This window comes from Didymosphaeria variabile (genome assembly GCF_027946475.1).
Source record: "Didymosphaeria variabile strain IMI 356815 chromosome Unknown scaffold_9, whole genome shotgun sequence".
In the NCBI taxonomy this organism is placed as follows: Eukaryota; Fungi; Ascomycota; class Dothideomycetes; order Pleosporales; family Didymosphaeriaceae; genus Didymosphaeria; species Didymosphaeria variabile.
Window position 1 is genome coordinate 1,616,551 of NW_026611628.1, and position 24,502 is coordinate 1,641,052.

Sequence of the window (24,502 nt, forward strand, 5' to 3'; positions counted from 1 at the left end):
CTAGAGAGTTTCGGCGGGGACACGGACAATAAGGACAGATATTGACCACAAAGCCGACAGTTTGACTTGTCGGGCGCGCAGCAGCGACAACAACCACAGTTTCCACTTTCCCTAAGTGCTTCCTTCGCATGCCATTGCCGCTCATTTCATCCTCCTTCCACGCCGTAACTACACCTGTGTCACCCCAGGATATACTAAAACCAACACCGGCTTGCGCCCAACGCACCGAAACGTAGCCGGTTCAACTGCGCACCACCGCGAATATGTGGCCGTTCGATGCCGTCGACTGGGTGATGCTCAGCATCCCCATCGCCTACCTCTTCATCCTCGTCGGTTCGCTCTACACTTTCAGCAGCATCTACCGCAAGCGCAAAGCCTACCGCGCCGCCTCGCTTGAGCCCTGGTTCCCGCAGCACCTTCAGCGCGATATCTACCTCTCCCTCCTCCACCAAGAAGACCCCAAGGTTCCCGACTCTATCCTCAAGGCAGCGCTGTTGCGCCGCGCGACCGAAGATATTTCCAGGATCATCCAGGTCCGGAGCCAGAAGCAGGCGCTGCAGGTGTTGCTGCAGAGGGGCAGTGTGGGTGATGATCTGTGGCAACGATTCCAGCGCGCGGAGAAGGAGATCGAGGATGAGCTTCGGGACGTTGTGCAAGAGGTATGCGACCATCTACACTCCCCAATTCCGCCCTGAACCAACTAACGATCCACAGGCAAACGCATTCGCGCCCAACTGGGGCCAGACTATTTTCCAATCCGCATCCGAACTCTCACAGAACAACCTACTCCGCCAGCGCCTCGATGAGATCCTGTCCACCGCTGACTCTGAGCGGCAATGGTGGGACACGCGCCGATCGCAGATCCAATCCGAGTTGTTAGGAGAGCTAGATCAGGACAAGACGAAGAGCCCGAAGGAAGGTAGCGTGGCTGGTAGCGTAGCGGGTAGTTTCAGGGGCACGAAGACAGCCAGCGATGATGATGCAGTGTTGGTCGAGAGTGGCGGTCCTGCGGAGAAGACTGGCAAAGGCAAGAAGAAGAAGGGGAAGCACTGAGTTGTTTGATGTTAAGGGCGCGAGTTCAGAGGAGAAGCTTTTGAAACCTTGAAAGCACATAGGTGGATTAGATGCTTGAAGATCGGTAAATACGAGGGTCTCGATTATTCGGATATTGCATTGCCGGCGTTGAGGTGTTGCGACGGATACGGCGTGATCCAAGAGGCGCTTTAGAACTCTGTCTTTGAATGGATACATTCAATCCTCCACTCGTATCACATTGCGCCCCACTTACGACAGTATAGCTCTAGATCTGAAAACGTGCTTTGGATCATTTACTTGATTGAACTGCAATGCTATAACGCCACGAACCCACATGGACCCACAGCCAGTATGATACACGCTGTCGCGTTGACAATAAGAAATCTTGTCGTACACCGGATATACAATCCTCCACAATCCCGATGCCATTCTTACTATCCTTTACTTTTTACCATGGTCTTACTTCCGCACCGGCCCACTAACACCGGCACCAATGACACTGGGTAACTCTTCGCTGCCAACGGAGTACAACAGTCCGATTCCACCGGAGATGAGGAAAGCAAAGAGAACACCGCTAGTAACGAACAGCCAGAAAGGAACCGAAACATCCTTCTTCTGACATGCCGGACCGCCCCAGTAGGTAGTCTTCTTGTGTTGCTCCATGCCGGTGTCACCCCTGTCCACAACGGTAGGCCTACAGACGCAGCCGTAGCAGTCAGCGCGTTCTCCCTTTTTGCCCTTGTGGAGGATCCCGCATGAACCGTGACCGGAGCATCCATTTGTGGACGTAGTACAGGCGGATTCCGACGCAAAGCAGCGTGGAAGGATGCCGAGAGGCGGGGTAGTGTCGTTGCCTTCAGCCTGCGTAATGACAGGGAAGTCCTCTAGATCGCTCGGGAGCGCACTATTGGGTGATGTAGAAGGCTCGGAAGTAGACAGAGACATGGGCGCCTCGGTCATTTCGCGGCGAGCCTCCAAGTTAGGTCTATCGTAGCTGCCGTAGGGGCTTGCAGCACGCTTAGAGTTCGAGGATGATGGTGGCATAACCACCAATGTGACTGCGAAACGGTTTTCCTTAGGAGCCGCCACCTGAAGAGAAGAGATAATGTCACCGAGTCTATCGAGGCTGGGTTTGGCCATCTTGTCCTTCGCTTTCAGGTCGATGTGGAGAATGGTGAGGTAGTCGTTGAAGAGTTGGGGCTGTCGGAGCTCAGACAATTGGTGATCGATGTACTGATTTGAGTGGTATGTTGCGCCCTTGGGATCTGACTTCTTAGGAAGAGACTCGGCTTGCAGGATCATGTCCTCGATCAGGTGCTTGTTATCGGACGCGGAAGGGGGGTTCGCTATCGTGAACTTAGATGACCAGAGTCCAGAGTCCTGAACGATGGCTGTAAAATAAATCAGCTTCTGCACATTGTAAGCCTGCGACGTGCGTACCCTCGGCGGCTTCCACGCCTTCTATCCACACCAGTGCGTGCGCCTGTGTCCGATCTGCGTCCTCTCCACCAAACAGCTTCTGTTGCCTGCCTCCAAATGCATTGATCTGCTTCAGACTCTCTTCGCTGCGCGTCTTTTCTATCGAATGAAACCGCGACAGGCCCAACCGCTGTGCAAGGATCAATCGAGCTGTGGTTGCGTCGACGGTCGTGGCTGCCTGTGGCGACGTCCTAGGTACCGGGTCGAATACATAGACATGGGCATCATGCGCAGCGGATGCGGCGCAGTACAGCGAGGATACAATGAAGCTCCGGAACAGCTTCATGGTGGCGGGAGTGATGGAAGTGGGCGTGCTTGAGCTTGTGGAGTGAGGGCAGACGTCAGTAGTCGAGGAAGCTACGGCCCTCGCCCGCGGGACTTGGCAGATCTTCCGACTTGTACGACAATTACCATTTGCGCCTATATCGACAAACCAACGTAGCTTTTCGCTATCACTACTGCACGCCAACGGCACTCTTGGTACTACTCTCTCGCAACCACCCACCTCATGTTCGGACGCAACGTCACTCTCAGTAACTTGCGGTAGCCATACTCCCCGCGTCGCCTCCGCTCATGTTCAAGCCGCAAGTGTTTCGGAGAAGCTTCTCACTTTTCAGACGCGCTCCGACGTCTGCAGTAGTCAAGTCGGCCGCTCACAATGGAAATGACGCGATAAGGATACAGAGAGTGCGCATCCAAAAGCGCTTCTTCTCCACATCGTGAGTTTGATACTGTGGCTTGCGCCTGCACTGTTCTGATTTCTACGCAGACGTCTCGTGGGCTTCGCAGTGGTCACTGTAGGAATCTGGAAGCTTGTTGATTGGCTCAATGAACCAGTAGAAGTAGAAGATGATGAAGAGCTACAGCAACATCGGCGCGTGCGACGGCGACCTATACCAGGGCAGGGCGTGAACGAGAACGACAACGGCGGACGCGAGATAACGGACGAGGAAGAGGACGAATGGGAGGACGAGGATGAAGAGGACGAAGAAGAAAACAATGCTGTACTATTTTTCCCGACCGGGTTCTCACGACCTAGACCAAGGACGTTCTACAGAGGCTCCGACCCAGAATGGCAGACATTCACTCGATTAGCACCAGACCGAGAGCGAATGGAGAAGATCAGGGGTGAACTGGTCACACTGGTGCGAGACTTCGCTGTTAAGAATCCTCGTACTGCCTTGTTTCTCGGTAAGGTCGACCCTACGAAGGGCGCCATCTGGATAGAGTTCAAATTCCCGGACGGGCCGCCTTTAGAGTACGAGCGACCTGGCTTCGAACTCACGGAAGAACTCACCTTCAGAAGAGCCACACAACTAGTTGATCCGCTGCATCATAAGAAATTAGCGAACGTACTCATGCCGACAACCGTTGCGAATTCAGTATACTCCGATATGAAGAGGCGGATGTACAGCTCGTGGCTAGATTTGAGGAAGTACGCAGGATTCGAAGTAAAGGAATCGACAGTGCAGAATATGTTTAGAGGGATACCTCCTTCTCCCATCACACCTATATCACCGAAGCAAACCCCGACTGCGCCTTCCACGCCAGCAACACCTGCTCCAGCAGACGCTGAGAAGCAGGTCCAACCTCCATCGGTATCGTCACCTACAAATCCAGCTCTAGACAAGTTGGGAATCTCGCTTCCAGATCCAAACCAAGTTCCGACCATGAACCTCGCATACTTTCGCCTGATGCTAATGAAAAACCGCAAACCCATGAACATCGAGCCACCACGGGGAACGTTCGTCGTATCTGGCTTAGTGGAAATCATCGGTGAAAAGGCAAAGGCGACCTTGGATGTGACCGCAGTATACGATCCGAATGCTGCGAAATACGTCATGCTGAATGCGAAGTTGCGGACCATGACGCAGTATAAGCAGCACCCAATGGGTGGTCCTTGAGCACAGGCAGACTCAATGTACGATTGTGGATGGAGGGTTTGGATGATTGTATTAGCGGCATTGGCGTTGCGGTGAGCATTGCACCTGAACGTTGGCGCCATGAGCGTAACGTGTACGAATTATGTATTATTCGAGCATTGGAATTGGAGTAATGGAGAAATAACTAGGTTTTGGACATACTAGATACGGCGTCTGCACAAGTACGGTATGATTGCACTTCGTCCTTGCCGTTCTACTGTAGAATGGTTACTCTTTCGAACAAGTGCATCTTAGTATGTAGCTCTTCTACTAGAAAACTTCAGAAACACAGCAGAAGGCCTCGGTCCCAGCTCGTCTGCCAACCGCCTCCGGTGTCAGGGAAGACTGAAACGACATGTCTGCCTCGCGCTCTCTCCTAGCTCCGCCCTTATCTTGTTGCGCTCACATTCGAGTCTTATCTGCTTCAGTAACGTGTATGAACGGCAATGTCGTCGGCAGCACTTTTCCAGGCGTGATTATCAAGGGTTCCGGCCTCGACCGTCGTCATTGTGTTCGTTCTAGATGATCCCAAAAGCTGATTTTGTTCGCCTTGCACTCATGGCAAAATTCCACATCGTCCGGAGCCGGCAAGCGGGGTTTTCAGCACTTTTGTGACACCATGTAACGGCCGGCCGGCCAGTGCCTTCGCATCGTAGGGTGTGAGTCAGGTGCTTAAGCCAACGTCTTCATGGTAGTATCACTGGGAGAACATTTTCCTGTTTCACCATTAGAAGAGCGACCTTTACAACCGCCCGTCACCCAAATCATCTCACGAGTCTCGCATTCACACAAGAGTACACAATCTCGCGGTGCGAAATATCTTCATTCCTATCCAACCCCATCCGAGCTCCAGTCCATTCTAGAACTTCTGCTTCCACCAGAACATCAAAGAAGAGGACCAGCCAACCGTCCAATTTGGTAAAGAGTGGTGATGTCGCAGACGATGCCAAAGAAAAACAGAGAGGAGCGAGTGACAGTCTGATGCAACCCGACGAGCGTTCAACCGCCCAATTCCATCGGGTATACAGCAAGCAAGCAAAAACACAAGAGCGAATGACAATTCTGACCTACCATCCATCCGATCCACCAACCATCCGCTGACAAAGAAAATCCCGCACGTACATAGGAAAGGTAAGAAGTTCGGAACAATATATCACAAGCCGCCAGGCCTTGAAGGTAAGGGCGCAAGTAGGAAAAGCACAGCGCACAGTTTGAGATCCAGATCGACGTCTGGAGACGCATCTTATGCACGTGCCGAACGAACAACTCGCTTGGTGAGCGCTTCAGTGTAATGCAAAAGCGCCGAGCCCAGACGCCAAACAGCGCAAACAGGATGGAACAAAAGCAAAAGTCAGAACATGTTTCCTAGGTGCACTACCTTTGGGAACACCCCCCAACACCGCGCTCAGAATAGGAAGGTGACTAATTAGGAAACAAATTGGGTAAGGAAGGTACACAACAGATACAACAATTTATCGGAGACAGAAGATCGGAGGTGGAGAGCGACTATGTGCTAGGCGACGTGTTGGCCCGCGGAGTGGGATCAGGGTCTCGCTCCTCGGCTGCCTTCTGGTTCGCCTTCGGTGTCTCCATGTCGACCTCTATCTCTTCAACTTTATGTCCAGGCGCGCGAGGGAAGATCTCGGGCGGTGTAAGCGTGGCTGTAGGGACTTGATACGCGTCCTCAAGCTCTTCGGCAGTGCGGTCTTCTGAAATAGCAGGGGGCGGGGAAGAAGGCAGTATAGAGTCGTCCACTGGGATGTTTTCCACGGAGATGACACTGCCCCTGCTGTTCGTTCGCATCATCTCGATACCGAGCTTCGAAGATGATTTTGGCCGTGTTTTCGGGCTTCTCGCGCGGACGTTGGCGTTGCCTAGCTCGTCGTCTTCGTCGTCGCCTGACTCAGCGGACTCGTGCTTGCGTGTGCCCATAACGCGCCGTTTGGCTCCTACCAACTCAGCAGAAGGTTGACGTCGGATCGTCGGATCTTCCATGGCAGGTGGTGCAGATACTGGGTCATGCGGAACAGCCAGTTTCTGCCCCGCCAGGGGATCGACATTGGCTGCATCTTCGGAAATACCCAAGCCACTCATCTCTCGAGCTAGATCCCGCTCACGCCAATCGTCGGTATTATGACGCGCAATTACGACAGGCACATCATCTCCGGTTCGACTGTCGTTGTCACCGAAGAAGCTCGAGCTGATTGAGTCTTCTCGACTAGACCCGCGGTAGCTGCCCGAAGGAACTGTTGGAAAGCTCGAGGAATTTGAGGTAGGACTGCCATCTTGTCGAGATGATTCTTGGCGCAGGCTAGACGGCATCATTGATGGGTACATGCTGGATGCTGAAGTCCAATTCGGTGGGGGAGGCTTCCACTGACACAGTTTACCCAGTGTGTCTGACAGCTTCGCAATCGTAGGAGGCTTCTGAATGAGCGCGTCGAAGTGGTGTGGAGCTGATAGTTCTTTGAGGTAACCGGTCACTGCGACGATAGGGGTGTTGGAGTTGGCGTTTTTCGTATCCCTAATCATTCGTGCCACGTCTGCACCATTGACTTGAGGCAGCTTGAATTCCATCATGATGATATCAAATTTGACCTCGCCCATAGCATAGCGGACAGCTTCCGACCCGTTCGTGACAGTGAGAGTACGACAGCGCAATTTTTCTAGTAGTTTCTCCATGACCAAGCGTGAGACAGGATGGTCTTCACATACCAGTACATCTAAAGGTCGGAACATCGGCCCATCTGCAAGCGATATCTGGGACAGACGCCGAGAGCTTTGTCTTCGCCGTTGCACTCGAAGGAGTGCTTTGGCGCGAGTATCTTCTGTATCGGATGAGGAAGGCGAGATATCGAGGACTTGACTTCTGCGCTTGTGGTGGCTAGGAAGTAGGTTGGTAACAACATCTCCTTCTTGGGAACCGATTGTCTGTGATCGTGTGCGAGACGGTACGCTTGTCTGCCCAAATGAGCTTTGACGCTGACTGGGATTGCCTTTCTCAGAGAATGAGGCTGACATGGCAGAAGGTGTTTTGACTAGCTTGATAGGCGATATAGCATCGGGAGAGGGAGAGGGGCGTAAGCCGGATGACAAACGTGGTCCTTCGAAAAAGCTGCCAGGCTGGAGGGAAGCGGGACTGCTAATTGCATGCGATAAGGTTGATGAACTGCTGGCTGATGTTTTACGTCGTTCATGATGCTGGCCAGTGCTGAACTGGACTAGAAGCGGCGACGAAGGCTGAGAGCCCCGGCTAGGGGACGAATTAGGCCCGCTAATGGATGGGGATGAAGGACGGCCTGTGGGCTTGGTGGTCGACAGTGTACGTTTCAGTTGGCCGGGGATCATTGGACTCGACTCTAGAGATGGAGATGGAGAAGTCACGCTCGGGGATTGCACCGCAGAGCTTGGCTTGCTCTGTGACTGCATTGCTTCCGCGCGTAGCTTCTGAATGACGTCCTTGTTCGCCTTTTCAAGCACTGGAAGGTTCTTATAGCTGAAGTTGCCAAAGTCATCAGTAGCCATCGGCTCACTAAGCCTTCTCGATCTACCTTCGCGGACATGGGCCGGTATATGTAACGGTATAAGGCCACGTTTCATCGTGGTGACACTGACCTGCGAGCGAACGCGGGACAGAGCATCGTGAGGTCGGTCAGGATAGTCCTGGCTGGGCGTAACGGCTGTAGAAGTGCTGGTATCTTCGAACTCCGGTGCAAAGTTAGCCATAGCAGCCCCTCTGGTGTCGAAATATTCAGTGTCTTCGGGGTTCTCGGGTGCTGGGATGAACGATGCTTCGTCATCGCGGAGACTTTCCCAGTTGACATCTGCAAACCAAGGGTGGCTGCGAATCTCCTCTCCACCACTGGCAAACTTGTCTTCCATGTTGGCGCCAAGTCGCTTAGCTGGGTCGAGACATAAAAGACGATTTATGAGATCTTTGGCTTCGTCAGATAACCCATAGTCCTCGTCGTTTTCCGGCCAGTCAATCCTGCGCTCTAAAATATTCTGGAAGACTTCATCAGGAGTATCGGCATGGAACGGAGGGTAGCCATAAAGACACTCGAACAGTATGCAACCCAAAGACCACCAATCACTGACTTCATCTTGGCCACTACCTGCGATCGTCTCAGGCGCCAGATAGTCAGGAGTACCAACAAATCGACGGTTGTTGTCCTCAGGGTCGAAGAGCGCCATGGGCGGAGGTGGCATAGCCGAAGAAAGCGGTGGCGTACTATTCTGAGCAGCAGTCGATTGGCTGATCGTGGGAGCCAGGGGGAACAGATCTGGAGAACCTTCGTCGCTGTATCCTTCTTCTTCGATCGGAGACCGTCGCGCCTGGCCGTGGTCTTCCATAATGGAAAAGCGGCGGAACATGGCCTGCAACGCGTCGCTATCTCCGCTATCGCTCCGGTTCCCCGATGTCCTTCTGGATGGATCGCGGGTTGCAGTCTCGCGGTTCAAGCTGAAATACGATGGCTGGCCGAGATCTCCTGTTAGCGCTGGTGTCATGCTTGGTGTCTGCGATGGAGATGGGTTTAGATCGAAAGATGCAGAACGTGAAGATCCGATAGACACAGCACGATGGAAAGGTCCAGACTTCAGTAGATCTGGAACCGGCTCAGCAGACTTGTTGTTGAGAGCTCTCTTCTGACGACCTATCAGACCCATGCGCGAGAGTCCAAAATCCGTAAGCTTTAGGTGGCCCTTCTGGTCAATGAGGAGGTTATCTGGCTTCAAGTCGCGATGAACAATACTACGACTGTGCAGGTGCTCAACGCCAAGCACGACTTCAGCCAAATACTTCTTCGCCCAATCCTCGGGAAGCGACCCAAGCACCTTGATCAATGAAGCACAATCGCCGCCATTGAGATACTCCATGACAAGGTACAAATAGTCCTTGCTTGAAAATGTCCAGTAAAGTTTGGCAACGAAATCACTCTCGCCCTGCCACATCATGATGGCCCTTTCCGCCTTGACGTTAGTGACCTGATTCTTGGCAACCATATCAGCCTTCTTCAGAACCTTGATTGCATAATACTCTCCAGTGGATTTCTTCTTGGCCAGGTAGACGCTGCCGAAGGCTCCTTTGCTGATAGGTTTGATGATCTCGAAGTCCTTGATTGAAGGCGGCACTGCACGCGGCTGTGGCTGGCTAACGGGTGCTAGTCGGGGTGAGTTTGGCCGGGGACCGTCCGACCCAGCAGTGGATGATTGTCGACGATGGTGATGGATTGGTGCTATAGCAGGCGAAGAGAACTCCGTTGTAGTCAACACAGGCGACGTTATCGGGGACTGCAAGGCTTCCACCCCACTAGGTATGCGCGGTTTGTTCATGCGGAGCGGTGATGAAGGAGTCACCAGAGGCCGTGCTGGGGAGTGCTGCCGGCTGTTCGACAAGACCGAGGGCAGGATAAGGCTCTTGCGTTTTCGCTCTCTCGAGCTTGCGATCCTACTCAGACCGAGTTCAGACGAAGGGGACTCTGCGCGTCTGGGGCCTGACAATACCGACGATCTCATACTGCTGTCACTTTCTCCACCTGCATCGCTTTCGAAATGCATGGATTGTCTCTTGTTCTGGTTGGGAATAGTGATCGCTCCAGCATGCGAACGTGGAGTTTGGGTACCTGTGTGAGGGCTGCTTGACCGGGTTGAACCTGCCACTGACGACTCTCTCCGACTGACCCGAGCGGTCAAAGAGGCCTCGGAAGCATTGCGAAGAGCTGTGGCCATTGCTGAGGGAGCATCGAACGACCCGGGGAATATTCCTTCCTCGCCCGTGGGAAAATCTGGTGTTTGAGGGGGAGGGTCGTCGTCCTGCCGTTGTTCGTCTTCCGAAGAACTATCCTCACCTGCGGCTATACGAGCAGCCTTGTCCATAGCAGCTTCAATGCACTCTTGAACGAGAAGATCGAATTCAACCCGGAGGCGCTCGGAGTACTCTAAGATACGACGATGACGAAAGATGGCATCGATCTTCGCTCTTGCTAGCTTGCTCGTATCTTCACAGAGCATCTTCAGGCCCTCGCAGTGATCCGTCGACCCGGCTGTGGGTGATTGCCATTGGAGCACCTGTGATATGCGGTTCTCGGATTGGGGCGATTGAGTACGAATCTCAGCAACAGACTGTGACCGGGCGCTGTCTTTGATAGCAGGAGTGTTGATCTCGACGGCAGTGTCGCACAGGTCGAGCACGAGCTCCACAATACGGGCTAGTGGACGACGTACAGCGAATGACCGTGCACGATGGTGACCGAACCCACTGGGCCGTTCTCGGGACCTGGAGGGTGGAGAGGCTGGAGAATTTCGTCCTGATGGTGTCCCTGAAGAAGGCGTCGAAGTCGGCTGGATGATGGCGCCCTTGTACTCCGGAGGCTGCGGTGGCTGGACTAGTTCAGTGGAAGTCGCCCTTGGAGGCCGCGACTGCGCTTCCAAAGCATCTAGCACCTTGACAATGTTGTTCCGATGTTCGGTGAGAGCCTCCTGCGCCATCTGCACGTCCATCTCTGCGCGATGTTCTTGCAGGCACAAGTCGGTGTGCTTCTCGAACCACCATGGGGTGATCTGACGCTCACAGATACGGCAAAGTGCAGGCAGAGGCGGTGGGTGATTACCGGGATCGTGGGCAGCCGTTTCAGCCAGACCAGTCAGATAATGAGCGAGCATCTCAGCGCCAACACCGAGCGATTCCACCAGCACCTCTGGCAGGTCGATGGTCACCTCGCGGATAACCGCAGGACGAATCATCCACATGGTCTAGACAAGTTAGCCATAGTGGGACTAGAATTATTAGATGTGACCTACATGGCTCTCCTCGCCAGTCGTCCGGTCATAGACCATGATGCCCTGAGCCTCGAGATTGATAATCTGCTCTTCCTCCTCCTCGCTTGGTGGCGTTTCAAGGGCGCACTCTTGCTGCTGATCTGACTCGGATTGCTTCGATCGCTTCCGTCTCAACACTGAGAGCGGCCCCAGACGCATGGAGAAGCGGGTGATGTGGCTGCGGGAGTCGTCCTGCTTGATCGACTCCACTGTCTCGGCGAATTGATTGGGATTGTCGAGCAGCAGTTCGGACACGGGCTTTCCTACAACTTCTTGTGGAGTCGTGCCAACTATATCCTTCCATGAGGCGCTGACATAGCGTATCTTCCCGTCCAAGCCCAGGTCCATGATCACGTTCATGCTGTGCTCGGCAGCCTCCTTGAGGTCCTCGCGCTCGTTCCGCATGTCCTCACTGACGGTTCGTTCCATCTGGACGCGTTGCATAAGGTTGGCCGCGGCTTCCTTCTTGAGCGCCGTGACAGCTGGCGGGGCCAGGATGGCAGGCTTTGCTTCGTCGGCCATTGCAGCCTTCTCTGAACGTAGGCTCCGGTGGTGGTTGGCGTGACGTGACGAGACGTGACGTCTGCCCGCAGGCTCGTGGTGAGTGGGCTATATGAGTACGGCGGCCAGGACCATGGTGGATGAATGCGGCGAGGGCTGCGTGTTTTCTCTCGCGAAGCGTGGGTCGGCAACGCTGGCAGACTGGGGTACTCGCTGCAGATTCGGGCGTGTCCGCGGCAGACAGACAGCTAGAGGAGCCGCATCGCGTGCCGGCGTAGCGATTGAGGCGTTGTGCAGTGAGCGGTGCGAGCGGCCGTCCCGCGTCTTGAAAATTTGGGCGTGGTAGAAAAGCAGAGAGACAGGACGACGAGAGGGGTTGCTCGAACACAAAGCGTAGGCGATGCAGTGTCGGCGCTGATTGGCCTTTAGCCCTGCTGCTAGGAGGATCCACCCACGGGCGCGTCACACGGAAGACACAGCGCGGCCTTGACGCTGCCCTGCTCGCCTATATTCCTCGCGACCACATTCCACTGTTTCACGCTGCTGCTGGCCACCGCATCTGTTCGCTTTCCGTTGCCCAGATGCGATCTCGACGTGGGGAATGCCCCGTCGCGTTGGCTTTTAGGCGTCTTACCGTCCCCCAGCTCACCATCAGCATTCTTCGAGCCCCCGCATGACCCAGACGCCGCCTGCACGAAGTGTCTGGGATTGTCCCAAACCAACACCATCTCGATTGCTAGACAATCCGCCGCCGCGGGCTCATCAGCTCAGGGCTGCATCGACATGTGCTCAACAGAGCGACGGCTGCTGCCGTTCCCTTTCCCACCGCTCCGTAACGTTTCAAACCTATACCACCACCACTTGCTGTCCGACCTTGGGTGACCTTGCCATGTACTGGCCAATTGATACCTCGTCCCTAGTCTGCCGCCATCGGTGCCTCGATCATGGACACTCCTGCTATTCTTGCTATACGTTGCACGACATGACTACCACTCTGCACGTAGTATCCAGTTACCCTGTACAACAGTTTCCTCGACACTCCTGCTGCAGCAATGATGTCTAGCTTGGCCGTCGGCTGTAGTTGTAATCCACAAGATCCGCTAATGCACCACCTTGTGGTCATCCTACATGGCGCGGTGGGGCCCTATCACTCCTCCGCGGCCATCCTATCCTATTCGGCTGCCATGGCCTGGGGAATGGCCTGCGGGAAGCTGGCGAGACCACTCAATCCTCGTGGACACCCTCCCTGCTACTCCTCCTCGCCGTCGGCCGTCCAACGGCCACTCTTATTCCCACTACGCTACAAAACACCGTCAGACGACCTGCTCGTGCCTGTAGATAATCGCCACGCTGCACGAGAAGGCACACTACACGCAGAAAATTTGGTAAGCTTTATTGAAGCGATCATCCTATGACACTTGCATACAGAAAGCCACGACAGGACGCCGCGGCACACTACCGCACGTTGGTAGACACCGGATGCACTTTACCGGCTTCCGCATGTTTCTGAGTCTACCCGGACGAAAACGTGCAGCCACATTCAACCCTCCCAGAGCGCACCTAGTCGAAGTGCACAGCTTCCGGCTTATGAACGGCTATCTTCCCAGACGAGCTGCTCTTGAGCACGATGCGCGGGTCTTCTTTGCTGCCCTTGACTGGCTTCCCTTCGACCGTCTTCTCTTCATACACGACCTCAACTACTTCCCCGTCGATTAAACCTGGGAGGGCTTTCCATTGCACTTTCTGGCCTACTTTCGGCACACGGGTCTTGTCGCCTGCTGTGCCGTTTGGCTCACTCGAGCTCCCGCCCTTCTTCGGTTTCTTATTGGATCCTGATGCGTTCGCCCCGCTTCCGCGTTTCTTGGGAGTCGGATGCTCTTGATCATCACTATGCGCCGAGCCCGAATGAGCTTGGCCTTCCTCCGATGCAGCCTCGTTGTGTCCATTCTGTTTCTTGAAGTCTTGGTACGCCTTCTGACCAATTTTCATATGCTGTTCGTCTTCCCAGTGGTGAATGCAGTCTTTGGCATCCTTCCTATCGTTTTGGCGTTTTGGCTCCGCTTCTGCGTCTTCACCGTCTATGCTCGCCTCCTTTCTTGCGCTCTTCGCCTTCGAAGTGTTGGCAACATATTGCTTGCCCTCCTTGCTTGCCTCTTGCTTCTTCTCGTCCGTTTCTTTCTTCTCCTTGTCGCTCATCTGCTCCCATGCCTTCTTCGGCAAATATCGCTTCTCAGTACCATCTTCCTGTTTAGCGCTGCCGCTCCCCTCTTTAGTCTGCCACTCTTCCTTCGTCCAATTGTCAAGGTGCTTTGCCTTGTCATCTTTCTTGTCGGTCGTATAGCCGCCTCCGCGCTTCTTGTATTCAGAAGCCATCATCTGGGCCTAGAGACTGTCAGCTCAATACTCCAGGAGATTGCGCATACATCTACCACACACCTTCCGCGCCGACCATTGACCTGGTGCACCACCCTTATCACTCGCCTGAATCTCTTCTTTAACCTCGTTCCTCAGCTCAGGATCCGTGTATTTATCATCCTTAGACGGCATCTTGACAGCTAGTGCACGCGACAAAGCTCTTCGTGTCACGACAGGTAGTGGCAGGCAAGTATAGGTTGTGTAAGGCAAAGCGCACTTCATAAGTCTTGCTATACGGTACATGTGTCCTAATACTGGACCCGACAACTACGGACATCTACATATGTACCCCAGAATTCCACTGACGTACCGTACCTGCGCAAGCCCCCCTCAAACCGCTATAATAATCTCATCATCATCACATCTACCAGCCCCTTACATCCTGCTTACGTCGGACCAACGTTGTTTGGGACTTTGTTGCAAGTGCGTCGTCGTGACATCAACGAGGTGCCTGATCTGGCATCGGGGCACGTGCGCACCGCCAGCCCGGGGGCTCTTCGAAGGTTTCGTCGCTCCAAGTCGGGGCTGCGGAGGGATCATTGCACGCTACCGATCAACGGGCCGAACGATGTTGGTCGTACCGATGGCTGGGAGAGTTTGAGTGCTTGTTTATGGGAGAGCCAATGAGAAGCGGGAGAAAAAGCGGGGCACGCTGGACGAAGTAAAACGGGCAACTGGATGCGGTGCGACGCTGGGCAATGAATGTGAAAACGCCGCACTTTAGGGATTGTCTGGGTATTCTATGTGGCTTATTAGTTTGAGACGGCAGATGGGGAAGTGGAGTTGAAGCTGGAGGAGTGGGTCCTTCTCATGAAGAGGGTGCGAACCTAAGTTGTGTAAGGACGGATTCGATTATGAGTGCATTCACAGATAGGCGCACACTGACTTGATACAGGCATACATCTGCCCGAAATGTTCTTGATTGTGGGGATATGATATGACTTGCTGACTAACTTGCTATCGAACTTGACCTCAAACTTGACCTGATGGCTTGCACCACGATGAGTGTATCCTGGGGCAACTTGATGCGTAATACAACGCTGAGTTCGTGCGGGACATTCGAAGCCTAGTACACCCTACAATTGAGAACATGGAGGTCGACAGGCACCTAGAAAGAACTGGGTTTCCTTAAGAAGATATCGATAGCATCTTCCACAAACCATGTTGTGGGTAAGTAAGACCGCCCACCTATCCGGCATGCTCCCTAACTCGTGTTATCAGGTCCTTGATCACTTTGCGTAAGGAGAATGTCCAAATAATTGTTGGGAAACAGAATTGTATTCCGATCATTACTAATGCAGTGCTAACACATTAGGTGCAGCCTGACAACAACAGGCAGCATGTGAAAGAATCATCGGCAAGACTGCGCGCAATTCGAATTGGAGGGAACAGTACATCGCCCTCCGCCCTCGATCAGTTCCATCTATCTGCACTGTCCAAAGCAGAACCTTCGGCGGCTTCAGCAGCTTCCTGTTCTGCCTTCATCGTAGATGCCCACTGAGCCTACATATCTTCATTAGTCTCGGGCTTATATATCACGGCCTGTTTCGTTCCAAAAATGAACATTTGTGACCTTGCATATCCGGGATCTTCCGCTCAGGTGTGTTCATAGCTGCCACAGCGAGCTTCCGCCTGATACATCTTTTCGTCAGCGAATACCGGTACACAAAGCTCTGTGCGAAGTAGTCCGTCATTGTGCGCATCTTCATGCTACCCATGGTATTGAAGATTCTAGTCCAGAGTGGATGTTCTTCGGTTGCATGAACTGAGGCTGGGTGTGGCCAAAGCCCCGTAAACTCGCGTTCAAGGCGGTGTGGATCTATACCGACGGTCCACCCTTGCTCGGACAATGATATGGTTCGATTATCGCGCTTTTTAGCGATAAGACTTCTTCATCCTCTACGTCGGGCTCGGTCGAAGGTATCACTGCCGCATCTGCAATGTTGGATTCCGTGAGCTTGTGCTCCTTGATAGCGCGGACACTCTTAGACGTAGTGCCGTGCGAGAATCATGTAGCGAAGAAAGGTTACTATTCTTCGTGCGAAAAAACGGCTCAAGCAATAAATCAAAACAAATTAATGCACGCACATGTTGCATTGAATTGCTACCCATATTTGTCGTACAGGGTTCAGTCATTCGAGGACGTCGTCGTGTATCATACAAACATATGTCGGTGCTCGAAAATGCTTGTCTCAGATAATATGAGACATGAAATGGTTTCAGAAAGCAGAAACTGAGGGAACCCTCAAGAAGCGGTCAGACATTCATGTGGTCCTGGGGAAATTCAGATTACAAGACGAACCAAATGTTCCCACTAATAGAGTATGCTTAAGGTATCTCCCAAAGCTTGGTGATGCGGCTAGTTGATTTGAACAGCTAGCTTGACACGAGGTTCTACGAGATCGGGCCTAGACAGCCACTTGCTGTGTCCATAGTTTTCTGGGAACTGTGAACTCTTCCTCAAACTTAGTCTCTTGGATGTCCTGATGATGACAGATTCTCGAAGTAGGCAATAGTGGATATATTTAAATATTTGCCGTAGTTCCATCCCACAAAATACTGCCTCGGATACGAAGACAAAGTCCAGACGTGCGGGTTCTAGACCGTTGGCCCCCATTCACTGGAAGGAAGACAAAGCTTGTCTGATCAAGAAGGCGAGACGAATCCCGGTTACCGGCAACATCGTCATTGGCTTATCACCTCGGTTAAAGCCGATGTAGTCTAGTCAGGTCCCTATTCAAGGTTGCATGAACTACTTCACGGCTAGCGCGACGACAGCAAGGCACCACCAAATCCTCCTCTAAGCGCTCAAAAGCGCACGATGTCCCCTCTCATCTCGCTGTCGCTCTTCTTCGCACCGTCGTACATTTAGTCGTTCATTTACGCACCTGCAGTCGTTGAAACCATACACTCGCTTTAATATTTACACCAGAGTCCTTCGTTAATAATACCACACCGCGCAAACATGTACTCCAAGACCTCCATCGCCGCCCTCTTCGGCGCTTTCCTCACTGCGTCCGCGCAAACCACCACTCCCAGCTCCGCCGCCGCAAAGGCCACTGGCCCCATCGTTTCCGTTCTCCTCCCCGGCGCCGACAATCAGACCCTTGTGGGCTCCGTTATCGCTGTGAAGTCCGCCCTGACGACGCTCAACGTTGAATGTGCACCCGGCACCGACAGCAACGATTGCGGCATGCCGCTTGGAGGCATGGAGGTCACCCAGGGCCCTTCAACGGCTGTGATGTCCACTGTCTTTGCCCAGGAATCGGACCCCGTTGTTGTAACCTACGAATGGGAGTGCAGTATCGGTGGCACCACCACGGCCAAGTGTACTTACTCGAACGCCGCCAGCGTCACCGGATCGGTCGATCCGTCCTTATTGAGCTCAATGGGTGTCCAAATGACGGCGTTTGCGTCGACTACTGAGTTGAACGAGCAGGATCTTGAGACCGCGTTCTTTAAAGTTGCGATCACGGCGGGTGCGGATAAGCTGTCGCAGACTGGCGACGCTGAGGCAACGGGTAGCGGATCCGGCTCACCTACGGGAAGCGCAGCGTCGCCATCGAACACTGGAGCTGCGTCGAACGTCAAGATGGGTGGGTTTGCAATTGGCGGCGCGCTTGCGGCAGTGTTCATGCTCTGAGCGCTGTTTATTGCGGAAGATACCCATCTTTGGATTCGGAGTCGCTAAGTGACGAATTGTGAATAATTGATAATGTTCGATGTGCAAGAGAATTCATGTCATTGTGAACGTCAGCCAGAAGCTTGCCCAGACATTGAAGGTTCCACGACCGGCTACTTGGCAGTAGATCCTTGGGTGATGCTATGCTGAGTCGCCATAGTCGATACTCACATTTGAACGTGTGAGGCGAGAACTACAAAATGCTTCATTCGTTTCTGAAGGTGCTACGAGCATGTTATAAGTGGGAAAGAGTGCTTCGGCGCCTCCCATATCAACCAAGCGCACACCCACGAATACCCCGCCAATCTTTCAAACGCGTTCAACGCCCAAGCATCACCAGGGCCCTCGATCCTCCTCCTTAACTTCCCCCAGAAGAACTGAACCACACCCTCAAGCACAAACGCAACAGGCTGCAGCGCCCAATACCACATATTCCTTCCCCACGCACAAGGATGTCCAAGCCTCGCCTCCACCATCGAATGCATAAATCCACTGATCCCGAAAACCAGAAATGCGTTCAGAACCCTGGTGAATATCGTACGCTTCTTGATGCCGAGTATGTGAGTCGATATGAGCGCAGCATGGCTGTTAGACGACTTGTAGAACGTCCTATGCCAATACATTGTCCAAAACCTGCGCATGGTGTATGCCTCGCGGATTCTGCCATAGACCGGAGGCCACTCCCATGATTCGTCTAGACCGACGGCCATCCAGACCACGGCGCATGTATCGTGGTAGAGAGAAATGAGGAGGAAGTCGCCGACGACTTTGTCAAATGCCTCGAGGGCGCGAAGCTGGAACTCGCGAGTCGTCACCGGCGTTGCGGGACCGCTGCTCGTCAGGTAAGTTTGCAATAGGCGGCGTATGACGCCTTCCTTGTCGCGGGTGTAGTCTGACATCGATGGCGGAACACTGAGCAGCTTTTGAGCATCCATGAACTCGTAGTATGCTGCTAAGAGAAAGAAGTTCAGCAGCAGGTATGCGCATCGGATGGCGATGCCTGACCATCTGCCTCGCGCTGTGAGGTTGTGTCGAGTGGTGAGGAGTTTGGTATCAGGGTCTTTGACTTTCGTCGAAGGCTTCTGGGCTTGCCAGGTGTGCTTGATGCCTGGCCAGAGGTATGGGTTCTCCCACTCCGTTCCGATGCCGCGGACGTTAAAGACGGTTTTCCAGCCTCTGTACCAGGGATTCCACGATGCTTTTACATATCGCGGTTCGAGCTGTTCAACTTGTTAGCCTAATTTTTTTCTTTCCCAAAGCCTAGAGACAGGGTTTCCGAGCGTCGTGTCTTCTGGTCCGACACTGCGGTCGGGTCCTCATTCTTTCCATCAGCCTGTCGTGAATAATTACTTACAGCATTGGGGACCTCTTTTGTCAAGGGATTCTTGTATGCCATTGCAAGAGCATGTGATCCGCCGATCAAGATGTATCGTACATACATCTCATTGAGTGTGCCGTCAGGAGAAAGATTAGTAGCCGTTCTCCATGAGGCAAGTCCGGCAGCCAGTACCATCGAGACGCCCATCCATCGGTTGATGTAGCTGGGAAACGAGACTACAACAAGACATGTGAAAGGCCACATTATGGATAGGAAGATAGGGAGGGCACCCTTCGAGAGGGTCCACTCGCCCGCATGGCTAGCCATGGGGGAAAGGGGTCACTCAATCGAATGAAAAGGGCCAAAAGAGCGTATGAGAATCAAACAAGAAGATCAGAAAGAGTGAATGAAAACAGAGAGGTCTGAGAGTGGATGAGAATAAAGGGGTGAAGAGAATGGATGGAAACGGCCTCCAACAAACAACATGAACGGATAAGGATACAGCCCTATGGGCGAACAAGGCCGTGAACGCAGAACTAATGCAAAGCAGTTGAACAGCAGATAGGAAGACTATGGGGCAAACATCATGTTACCGAGAGATCATTTTTACCTCAAATTTCTCCGACGCGTCCAACGAGGCGCTACCCTGAACGGCTTCATCGGAGTGTTTCGAAGTGCCATGGAGCTTTCAATACAATGTCCGCTGCTCAACGCGGATGGTATGATGAAATTACGTGCGCGCTTTGTCGTCTCTCCGCGAGAAAGTCCGTCAGTGACATCTCGGCTTGCCTAGGTGAGCATAGCTTGCGACTATCCATTAGAACGCGGTCAGGAGACTCGACCCCTCCGCTGATAGGGTGTTCTTAGCATTACGTGCCTACACACGAGTCGTCTTGTCCGCACTTCTTGGTAGGATATGATCAAATCACCGTAGAGTGTAGGCAGTCAAAGTTTGAAAGAGCTAATCGTGGTTGTGGAAAGTGTGCATGGGTACAGAAGCGTCTCACGCGCCGATACCGATCAGGCAGGGCTGCTTTCCAGTTATGGTAGACTACCTCTCTCTCCGTTCGGGGCGTATGCACGTAATGTTTTCTCATTCTAGTAAACTGCCTCTCTCCATTGGTTCAGTCTGTGCGAAACGCTCGGAGTTCGTCAAGAAGACTGGGGTGCGTACGAAGTAATGGGCATGGTTGTCGCAAGGCCCCCGCTAGGACTTATTCATCGGGCATGCCACGCAATTGCCGAGCACCTGTATGACTGCCATTAGCAGAATGGGGTCGAAGCGAAATCTCACTCTGCTGTTTCAGGAATAGACCTGGTAGGAGATGGAAATTCTCCGGCTAGGCACACCCTTGGCGGGCCGTTTGGAAAGCGTTGTGATTGGGCGGCTGGTTTATGCATATTACAAGAACACTGCCCGCTCCGACGTTCCGTTTCACCTGGGCATGGGGCCAACACGACCCAATTCAGTAACCTACTCGTGCGCCATGGACAGCGCTTGACCATAGTCCAGATTGTACAGATCCATGCGCGCGGATTATCCTTATGCCTCGACAAGCTACGCGGAGGGTGTTTAGCATACCTAGGATAGCAGGTTGTTTCTTTGTTGAGCGACAAGTCATTGCAAGCATAGAGAAGGGCTTGTAGAGCGGAACGTCCGGAATCAAAACCGGCGTCGCCCTAGCTTGCTGTCTCTAGGAAGGAAGATGCCTAGAGACGTGACAACGTAGAAGCTAATGCATTCGAGAGCATGTAAGGATATGCACCGCCGCAAACCACAGACCATACCCCACAATTTTTCCTCACCTTTAACGGAAATGCAACGGACGACGACAGTCTCAAGATATTCGGGCATCTATTCTAGGAAAAATACTACTCCCTACACAGCGTTAGGACTCCAACCCATTAAGCTCACCAGGCACTGCGTACACCGAGCATAGCATCCACACTGCAACACGCACCACCGCACTTTAGTATAAAGCGCACCTTGTTGCCGGCCAGTTTTGAGTCCCCATCCACATTCACTTCCAACACCTTCCTTCTACAGCTTCAAACACTCTTTCAACACTTCACTTCACTCCCAGCGAGTTTACCATCACTTCATCCACTTTCTCCACTTTCTTCCCAACAACCCAACCAACCAACCAACCAGTCAAAATGCAGTTCTCCGCCGTCCTCGTTGCCATCTTCGCTGCCGCCGCTACGGCCCAAACCTGCGGTATCAACGGAGCCTTGTGCCAGTACGCAATTCCGTCTCCATGATGAGAATGATCGAGAGCAATATGGCTAACAGTTACAGGCGCGATGTCAGCTCCGTCGGCTTCACCGCCAAGGCCCGCGAGTGGCTCCGCACCCGCCAGCCTGCTGTCGAGGCTCCCGTCGAGGCTGCTGAGATCCAGATCTAAACGCAGACAAGAACCTGAAAAGGTATGTTCTCTTCCTCACCAATCACTTCCTTTCAAAGGCTAATCGTTAGCAACAGGTGACGCTCTGCGGGTCTAGGGGATAGAGCACACATGCACTGGATACATGCGAGTATTGTAGGGTTTGGGGAATGTGGCATTTGGTGATGGTTCTTTTGTACATTGTTCGCGGTGTGGATCGGCCGCTTAGACTTAGAGGTGGCGAGTAATGAATTCATTTCTCGAGAATCGAGCTTTTCTTGCAATTGTGTGAACAGGGCTAACATGGAATCTTCACACGAGTTTTAATCCGACCTTTCTGGCTCAGCTTTGGTCTTGGTTTGATCAGAAAGCGGACTATTTGTATGCAGCTAGTCTCGCAAGCCTGAGCGAGTCTACCTGTTTTGCGTGATGCATCGCATCCGCATATATCAGCCAGATCCGAGGCAACTCGAATCAATAGGAGTTCTCCGTGTGGTCAACGTGAAGAGTCTTTGGAATTGGCCGAGAGCCTTTCTGTGTACTTTGACGGCTCTTTTTGGCCCTCCACTCCACATGCCCTACCCTTGATCTGGTTCTAAGTCCGTATCAGACCGTCGCTTTCACGGTCGGTATTGATAGGCGAACCAGTTGGCAGCTAGACCCGTAGGACATATTTGCAGACATTACCCGCGTATTCTTTAGCCTTCTGCTCGTCGCCCAATCTCGCCATTTCTTCATCAGTTTCCCACGTAAGCCCCACAATCCGGCCTGCGATTTGTTCTTTGGCCGTCTCGTCCTCTTTCTCGCTAGTCTCAGATCCCTCGGCGTCCGTGTCGGATTGCTCAGCGCTTGCCTCCAATCCCTCCTGGAGTTCCACTGGGGCTTCGAGTCGGGACAAGGTATCCGCGACGTCCTCAACCACCAGATCGACCTTGAAACACAGAGTTCCGGTCCAACTCCTGTACATATACACAGATGCATTTGGATCATCGCGCCCTTCCAAGTTCTCCTTGCGCAAAGGGCCCTTGGAATAGATCATCCACTTGTCGTCCATATCCTGTGGTTTGAAGCCCATCAGCAAGCGACGTATCTGTTCCGCATTGAGATTCATGTCCCATGCCGCCTGCTTTGGTCTGCTGAAGGGTTTCATTTCGGATTCGGATCTGGGTGCGGCGCGAATCTGGACCGCCTGGGCCCGACGTGATGGCGCGCCATATTTGACGTGGTGGATGAGGCCTTTTTGTTGTTCCGGCGAGAGTTGCGATGACATTTTAGGTAACGCACGCTATTTCGATGTTGGAGTTGCGATGACTGCAAGACTGATATCTCAATTAAAAAGACATGTCAGCATATTTTTTATGTACTTTAGTTGTTGTTGCCTAGAGACGGCGCTACGCGCGCAGGGATACGCCCTCCAATGAGTCACATCAAACAATGCCTTCAGCTCGTCAGCTCTAGGATAATCTGAGTTCGACAGCTGCACGTTTACAGGCAGGATTTCCACAAGATCAACCAAAAGCGCCGACAAAACTGGAGGCTGTGCAACCACGATGTGCCCTGCGCCGTCTCCCCCGCATCGCTCGCCTTCGAATGAAGAATACAGAGCCCAGTTGTGCTAAGTTTGTGGTGTTGTTGCTGTGGTTCCTTGCGATGATCTGCAACTTAAAGTCGAGTCAGAATAGTCGACGCTGTAAAGGATACTGAGCTCTGGCATGGTGCAAGTTAGCCGGACTCAAATTACATTCCTTGTGCCGATCTCATTGGGCTACAATTTGCTCGATACGACTAGATACCTCGTCGTGCGTCTTAGATGGCTATTCACCATCGCCAAAACCGCCTCGTTCACCTCTTTTGCATTCGTTGCATTCAGATAATGCGCACCTCCCTCCACAATGCTCAACCTCTTGTCAGTGCTTCCGGTAAACAGCTCAAGTTGCTCTTTCTGCACTTTGCACCCATACGGTGTATCTTCTGTACCCTGGAGCCAATGCACCGGACAAGTAATATCAGCGAGCCTGAGGTTTAACGAATCTCTCGTCATGAGACACAGCACCGCCATTCTCGCCTTCCGCCTCCCCTCATCTCCAGCATACGTCTCCTTCAGCACCTGCGTCCAGAATTCAGTCGTTTCTTTCGTCGCATGCGCGCCAAATCCGAAGCTCGCAACCATGCCGCACCACGTGTCGTCAATCTCAAATTCCGGCGTTGGAGTCGCACTTGCCCACTTCGCAGCGAACGGATGCAAAAGCGGAACAGGGTCCCAGCATCCTTTTTTTCTCGACTCAGCCGTTTCAGCGTCCATACTCGTCCCCAGAGGAAGCACGCCGAGAATGCGTTCGGGCGCGAGCAAAGCCATACGAACTACCATCCACCCGCCCTGGCTGGTGCCTAAAACGAAGGCTTTGTTGACACCGAGCGCGGTCATGACTTCCAGAGCTACGGCGGCGGAGTCCCAGTACGTGAAGTGGCGGGCCTTGGTGGGAAAAGACGTTGAGCCGTGACCAAGGGGCTCGATGGCGAGGATGTTGAGTGCGGAATTGAGTTCTGGTGATTCAAACTGGGGAGAGAAGAGTGCGGTAGTCATGCACATGGAGTTTATGCAGACTAATGTTGGCTTTGATGGGTCGATTGCATTGTTGGAGAGGCGGTAGCCAACGTTTAGGGAGCCGAGGTGGCTGATGGTGATGGGAATCGTCGATGATGGCATATTTTGTGGTGGGAGAAATCGCAGACGTTCGATATCACCAAAGCTCAGGATATGGTTTGTTGGAGAACAGATGGATGAAAAAAGCAGATCGTCGTCATCTGAAATTCTTCCATCTTAAGCTATGCGAAGGAGCTCGTATTTCGTAAGCCACCACCCTCGCTACTCCTAGGGTAGCCAAGGGTAACTCACTATATACGAGCGCCTTCGTTACCTAAGGCGTCTGAATGGTGAGGGTCTTGA

General features: G+C 53.0%; 8 protein-coding genes across 8 annotated transcripts; 3 read left to right on the plus strand and 5 right to left on the minus strand.

Moving 5' to 3' along the window:
• Positions 1–263: 263 nt before the first annotated feature.
• On the plus strand, positions 264–1,053 carry sec66 (Translocation protein S66; the record flags this gene model as incomplete). The annotated part of the gene is made up of 2 exons (XM_056220589.1): positions 264–659; positions 715–1,053. 2 exons carry the CDS (start codon positions 264–266, stop codon positions 1,051–1,053), a joined length of 735 nt encoding a protein of 244 aa, XP_056065892.1.
• A 441-nt stretch (positions 1,054–1,494) lies between these two features.
• On the minus strand, positions 1,495–2,800 carry N0V89_011864 (uncharacterized protein; the record flags this gene model as incomplete). The annotated part of the gene is made up of 2 exons (XM_056220590.1): positions 1,495–2,426; positions 2,476–2,800. The coding sequence occupies 2 exons, from the start codon at positions 2,798–2,800 to the stop codon at positions 1,495–1,497; spliced, it is 1,257 nt and encodes a 418-aa protein (XP_056065893.1).
• A 287-nt stretch (positions 2,801–3,087) lies between these two features.
• Positions 3,088–4,418, plus strand: N0V89_011865 (uncharacterized protein; the record flags this gene model as incomplete). The annotated part of the gene is made up of 2 exons (XM_056220591.1): positions 3,088–3,233; positions 3,284–4,418. The coding sequence occupies 2 exons, from the start codon at positions 3,088–3,090 to the stop codon at positions 4,416–4,418; spliced, it is 1,281 nt and encodes a 426-aa protein (XP_056065894.1).
• Positions 4,419–5,942: 1,524 nt separating this feature from the next.
• Positions 5,943–11,777, minus strand: RIM15 (rim15, signal transduction response regulator; the record flags this gene model as incomplete). Its single annotated transcript, XM_056220592.1, has 2 exons — positions 5,943–11,189; positions 11,238–11,777. The coding sequence occupies 2 exons, from the start codon at positions 11,775–11,777 to the stop codon at positions 5,943–5,945; spliced, it is 5,787 nt and encodes a 1,928-aa protein (XP_056065895.1).
• A 1,539-nt stretch (positions 11,778–13,316) lies between these two features.
• On the minus strand, positions 13,317–14,303 carry N0V89_011867 (uncharacterized protein; the record flags this gene model as incomplete). Its single annotated transcript, XM_056220593.1, has 2 exons — positions 13,317–14,138; positions 14,193–14,303. 2 exons carry the CDS (start codon positions 14,301–14,303, stop codon positions 13,317–13,319), a joined length of 933 nt encoding a protein of 310 aa, XP_056065896.1.
• Positions 14,304–17,136: 2,833 nt separating this feature from the next.
• N0V89_011868 (uncharacterized protein) lies at positions 17,137–17,814 on the plus strand (the record flags this gene model as incomplete). Its single annotated transcript, XM_056220594.1, has 1 exon — positions 17,137–17,814. The coding sequence occupies one exon, from the start codon at positions 17,137–17,139 to the stop codon at positions 17,812–17,814; it is 678 nt and encodes a 225-aa protein (XP_056065897.1).
• A 263-nt stretch (positions 17,815–18,077) lies between these two features.
• Positions 18,078–19,435, minus strand: N0V89_011869 (uncharacterized protein; the record flags this gene model as incomplete). Its single annotated transcript, XM_056220595.1, has 2 exons — positions 18,078–19,073; positions 19,208–19,435. The coding sequence occupies 2 exons, from the start codon at positions 19,433–19,435 to the stop codon at positions 18,078–18,080; spliced, it is 1,224 nt and encodes a 407-aa protein (XP_056065898.1).
• Positions 19,436–22,210: 2,775 nt separating this feature from the next.
• On the minus strand, positions 22,211–24,262 carry N0V89_011870 (uncharacterized protein; the record flags this gene model as incomplete). Its single annotated transcript, XM_056220596.1, has 2 exons — positions 22,211–22,840; positions 23,378–24,262. 2 exons carry the CDS (start codon positions 24,260–24,262, stop codon positions 22,211–22,213), a joined length of 1,515 nt encoding a protein of 504 aa, XP_056065899.1.
• Between the last annotated feature and the right edge of the window lie 240 nt (positions 24,263–24,502).